This window comes from Aegilops tauschii, chromosome 6, assembly GCF_002575655.3.
Source record: "Aegilops tauschii subsp. strangulata cultivar AL8/78 chromosome 6, Aet v6.0, whole genome shotgun sequence".
In the NCBI taxonomy this organism is placed as follows: Eukaryota; Viridiplantae; Streptophyta; class Magnoliopsida; order Poales; family Poaceae; genus Aegilops; species Aegilops tauschii.
The window spans coordinates 477,309,184-477,314,752 of record NC_053040.3 but is presented as its reverse complement, the minus strand read 5'-3'; the positions used below and the strand labels follow the sequence as shown (position 1 = coordinate 477,314,752).

General features: G+C 45.8%; 1 protein-coding gene across 1 annotated transcript; it reads right to left on the bottom strand.

Annotated features, from left to right (window-relative positions):
* Window positions 1-1,503: 1,503 nt before the first annotated feature.
* LOC109758597 (NAC domain-containing protein 77) lies at window positions 1,504-5,223 on the bottom strand. The gene is made up of 3 exons (XM_020317463.4): window positions 4,368-5,223; window positions 2,816-3,105; window positions 1,504-2,622 (listed from the first exon to the last, which is right to left on the bottom strand). The coding sequence occupies exons 1-3, from the start codon at window positions 4,543-4,545 to the stop codon at window positions 2,152-2,154; spliced, it is 939 nt and encodes a 312-aa protein (XP_020173052.1). The 5' UTR covers window positions 4,546-5,223; the 3' UTR covers window positions 1,504-2,151.
* Window positions 5,224-5,569: the final 346 nt, after the last annotated feature.

Sequence of the window (5,569 nt, the reverse complement as noted above, 5' to 3'; positions counted from 1 at the left end):
GATTCTATCTTCTCCAAGATGGAGCGCATGAAAAACTGTATAAGTTGCGGTCTTGCTAATTTTGGTAGAAGGAAAGGGGTAAAAAAATCATGGTCAATTGGCCTGCTATCTGCTCATAAAAGAGGTTGGTGGTCTCGGAGTTATCAATGCCAAGATCATGAACTAGTGCTTGATCGCCAAGTGGGCATGGAAAATCCTAGCTGGCAAAGGGGGGATTATGGCTAAAAAATCCAGAACAAATATTTGGAGGGGTGGAGATGAACCCTAGAATCAATAAATCGTTGTCTGCAAAGGCTATATAGAAGGTGCAATACCTTCTCAGGCTTGGCACAAAAATTGAGGAGCATAATGGGCAATTAGCCTAGTTTTGATGGGATGTCTGGTGTCTGCAAGAGCCCCTATGTGCGTTCTATCCTTGATTATTTGAGATAGCCAGATATCTTGATGCCAGAGTGGAAGATATGTGGGTTGGGAATCGATGGGCACCAAGTTTTAGGGGCTCCTTTGGACCAAATGAGGTTGTGGATTGGCAGCAGCTAGGAATGACTTGGCTGATATATGGTTGTCCACTGGTAGGGATTCGATATCATGGAAACTCGAGCCTTGCAGGCTTTTCCCGACAGGATCCTTATACAAAGAAAATCTTCAAAGTGGCCCCTCGAGTGGAAATAATGGGGATTTGGAAGGCCAAAATTCCGGCTAAAATCCTAATCTTTTGTGGCAAGTGGACACAAAAAATTCCTGATGGGTACCAAGTGTTTGATGTGACCGCGACAACATCCTCTTCCGATGTATCATAGCAAGATTTTTGTAGAGTGGTATCCATGAGGCAACGGGGTGCGCATGGAACCCGACTTGGTCTGCAGATTTTCATCAACTTCTTAATGGGACGAGTGGCAAGAATAGGAGGCTTGCTTGGGTTGGCTTTGCGACACTTGCTTGGTCGTGATGGAAATCTTGGAATGAAGCTCTTATGGAGGTGTGTATGTTTAAACACCAGTCGGATCTCATTTGAAAAGGGTTGTGTTATTGCAGCTGTGGAAGCCAATGGGGAGACTCCAGGGCCGACCGCACAGTGGCCTCTTCATCAACAAACTCTGAACAAGGTTTTTAGAGCTTTGTGCCACACCGCGACAGGACAACAAAAATTGGGGGAGCTTCCTGTCCGGTGCAAGCACGTGCTACTGGGCAGATCGTGGGCATCGTTTTGTCTTTGATTAGCTAATTTTGGTCTCTTCGATTGCTTGTTTTGGTTTCTTCCGACCATGTATCGAACCTTTTTTTAGTTTCCTTTCAAGACTTCATTTCAGCTTGCTAGTTGTAAACTTTAAGGGCCTCAGTTTATGGCGGGGCATTCACCTTCTTGCTGGAAAAAATATATCGATGAATGCATGGCCTATGCGATGATGCTACTTCATTGAGATTATTGAGAAGCCTTGGACACAGCATATGTCATCTTGGCTGAAGAAATCTACCGAGGCTTCATGGGGTAGACGCCTCTCGTACCTTGAAGAAGAACTTTCTACATTACTTGATCCTTAGTAGGATACAATTTGAGAATCCTAATTACCCCCTCCGTTCCAAAATAATTCAAGTTTTTGGATTCCGCAAAGTCAAACTTGTTTATCTTTGACCAACTCTATAGAAAATGTGCCAACATCTACAAAACCAAATACACGTAGTACGGAAAAATATTTCATAGAGAATCTCATGAGATAAATTTAGTGTTTTAGATATTAATATATTTTTCTAAAGATGTGGTCAAAATTAAACAAGTTCTACTTTGGACAAGCCCAAAACATCAGTTATTTTGGAACGTGGGTATAGTAATTAAGCTTTCAAGAGGAAATAAGTTCTTCTTGGCGCCAGAAATATACAGATCATTTTTTTACACGACGTTTATAAGTATTTTTGCGAGAAAGATGATGAAGTTTATTAGATGGGTATCAACAGTGGCGCTTCGTATATGTAACAAATGTCCATACCTGTCCCGTTGGGTGTGCGTCTTATCATAGCCTGTGTACCGGTGAGTGGTCACCTTGTCTAGCTCCCCGATCATATGATTTGTTGCACACGAGTCAACGTACCGGTTTTTGTCAACTAACCTATAGCGGCATGCAGCACCCACCGATCTACATCATATATACACATCTACATCAAGCTGTTGTAGTTGTAGTGCTCCTCCTGCACCTGCAGCCCTAGGTCCATCAGCGCCCCGCCACACTGATCATCGGCGCCGTCTCTCAAACCCGCCGCTGCACTGCCGCCGCCCAGGAGTTGCTGGCTGAAGTCGAGGATAGTTTCGTAGCTCAGCAGCTGCGGCATGCCGGCGAAAGCGTCGACATTGCTGAGCGAGACGCCTGCTGCGCCGTCGGGGTGGTGATGATCACAGGACGTGATCTGGTAATGGTGGCCGCCAGCGCCAAGGGAAGGGAACGGCGCGGAAGGCGAGTGCTGATACCGATCCGGATCGTAGCAGGATGAGGAGCTTACGTAGTTGGATCCGCTCACGGCAGCAGCCTTCTGAGCCACGCCGCCGCCGCCGAGCTCCTGCTTGCCGTCCACGGCGTACTCCGTGTCGGCTTTCTTCTGGTCGAAAACTCTGCACAGCACCCAGTCCTCCTGAACAAACAAAATTCAAATGCAAAAATGCATATTAGCATCGCTTATCAATTAAAAACTCAAATGGAGACTTGTACTGAATATTTCTGTTTAAGTGATTAATGGCAAGGGGTGAGAGCCCGGTTAGAAGAAATAATTAAAAACTCAGATAACATCAACTTTATATTGCAAGAGTTTGGCACTTTGAACCCACCTTGGGTGGGGAGTGAGGGTTCTCGATGCGGAACTCGTGCATGACCCAGCAGGTCTTGCTGCCGTTGGGGGCACGCCCGCGGTAGAAGACGAGGGTCTTGCGCATGCCGACAATGGTGGCACGGCCGGAGCTGGATGAGGACGACGACCTTGGGCTACGGATGACGCGGTCCTTGCCGGTGGCCTTCCAGTAGCCGGACCTGGTGGCGCGGTTTGTGCGCAGCCCCGTCGCATACTTGCGGTCGCGGAAGCTGAAGAAGTACCACTCATTTGTGCTCAGCTTCGCCACGTCTGCATACCAGCATGCATGGAGCCACACATAAAATTAGCAACAGAAGCCTCAGTGGATGTCGAAAGTGTAGACGCAAACGGGATGTTACGTAATTAGATCATATCAGGTTGTACAATTGCACATAGAAAGAGAGGTTTGAGGGGCAAAAGAAAGTATATATGCATTTATCCTTAGTTTAGTTGAACATTTATTAAAAACCATGTTTTAAAAAATTGGGGAATTAAGTTCTTGGTTGAAGTAGGCAAATACTTCAAGGAGTGAGGGGGTGGAAAATGCTGGTATGAATGCCACATGCAAGCCAGTTCCTTAACTAAGCCAAAAAAAATAAAAACTGTGCTGCCCACTTGAGACTTGACAGATTACTTATAGGAAGTTCATGCTTGCGGTGGTAGCCCACTCAAAATCCTAAGAGGAAACTTGTGCTAGAAACAACACATCACCTGTAGTATGCATGTATATAGTGTGCAAACAGTATGACAAGTTGATGAGAAGTAGTGCTATTAACTCCGTCAGGGTTTATTAGGCCTCAACTTATTTTGGATTGAAGTTTGTCCATGGATTTAACTAATAACATAAAAACTATATGGCAAAGATATAATATACAGAAAACCTCGTTTCAATACAAATCTAACAATATTTTTTACAGCATATATTTATATTTGTTAGTCAAATAGATGGTCAAAATTTGACCCAAAATACAAAGGAACCCCATAAACTGGACGGAGGGAGAACTAATCAATAATAGCAAGGACAAGTCTGAATTAGCGCCAATAAAACACGGTTGCCTGCATAGTTAATCATTCCATGGAATGAAGTGAAATTAATTACGTTAGGGAGATATGTAGCTTCCTAGAGATGGACTAGCAACCTACTCGATCGAGATCGATCGACTAGTAAGTAAGTACTCCCTCCGTGCAGTGCCAAAAAACGTCTTACATTATGGGAGACAATGGACGCTTTTCTTTCATATTTTAGTCTTTCTTTTATTTTTTTGCTTCTTCCGAGAAAAAACTGTTAGACCAAAACTCTTTTAGGAAATCAAAAAATCATGAGAGAACTTCAAACTACTTTATTTATTTGCAACAGCAAGCTGAATAATAGAATAAATAAGGAAGGAAGGAAAGAAAGAATAGGGTTGTCGCTGATACGCTGCGGAGGGAGTAGTAACTAACTAACTTTGGTAATTAATATAGTAAGAAAAGTGAATAGGACAGGGGAGAGGAGCCTTTTGATCTAAAAAAACTAATAGTAGGAAACTGACCTGGCAGCTCCCATGGCTCGTGGACGTGCAGATCGACCTCGATCATGGTCCCGGTGGCTCCTCCGGTAAAGCGCTGGTTGGCCACCTTGCCGTGCAGGTAGTGGCACACCAGCTCCTCATCGCTCGGGTAGAAGCGGAACCCCGGCGGCAGCGTCATCTCGATGTCCCGCAGCCCCATGGAAAAGTTTATCTCTATATCTATGCACTATCTTCTCTCTGAACCCTCTTCCTCCTGCTAAACTCTCTCTACAATCTGTATTGTGAATCGTGGTGTGTATGGATAGATATGGATGAGAGATCTATGGATGGCGCTTCCAGCACGGCACCAATTGAGCTAGCAAGATAGTGGAGAAGGAGAGAAAGTATAAGCCAGGTATCTAGGTAGCAGAGATTAGGCAGGGCATATATCTATGTTGCTATAGCTTGAGTTTGTATGAATGAGGTTGGGATAGGGAGGTTGGCAGGAAGGAAATATATAGCTTGGCGATGCCGGAGGACCGGAAGGAATAATTTGTATGTAGCCAGGAAGAAGAAGCGTAGGGGAGCAAGCAACAAGGCCGGGGTTATACTTGTGCAACTCCTACAAAGGCCTGTATACCCTCTAGCTCGACCGGTCCGGCGGTCTCCATCAACCTCCCTGCATGTGCCGTGTGGGCGTCGGCCGGCGCGAGAAGCTGATGCGGCCGGACGGATCAGAGCCAGCAATGGAGCAAGTACTCTGTACTCTATTAACTTCCAAGAGCAGGGGCTGGGGAAATAAACGGAGACGGAGGAGATGGGGAGAGGACATGCTCGTGCGCCGGTGTCGTGATCAATCGGCGCGACGATGCTTGCGCAGCATGAACTCGATCGATGTGGCTAGGTCGCTGGTTGGAGGAAGGGAGAAGAGGGGGGAGGAGGTGACCCAAGCTCGCAAGGAAACCCCACAGTGATGTTCGCAGCAACATATGTGGCACTGTCGACGCGGCCACATTTAGCATCAGCCAGGGCTAATTATTAGTCCATCATCACACACGACATATAGGTAGCGTTCTTCATCGTTACATCATCACCATCATCTCTCTCTCTCTCTCTCTCTCTCTCTCTCTCTCTCTCTCTCTCTCTCTCTCTCCTCTCAATTTTTGTGTGCTTACTTGTCTGGCTTGTTAATTTTGCTTGCAAGTAAGTGCATGTGATCGTACAGAGGATTAACAGGGCGTTGA

Bases quoted from the DNA above. Each gene is read 5' to 3' on its own strand.
- LOC109758597 (XM_020317463.4), bottom strand. From the start codon at position 4,545: ATGGGGCTGCGGGACATCGAGATGACGCTGCCGCCGGGGTTCCGCTTC. The intron at 3,106-4,367 runs GTCAGTTTCCTA...GCTGGTATGCAG, and splicing joins CGAGCCATGGGAGCTGCCAG to ACGTGGCGAAGCTGAGCACA. The intron at 2,623-2,815 runs GTGGGTTCAAAG...TTGTTTGTTCAG, and splicing joins ACCCTCACTCCCCACCCAAG to GAGGACTGGGTGCTGTGCAG.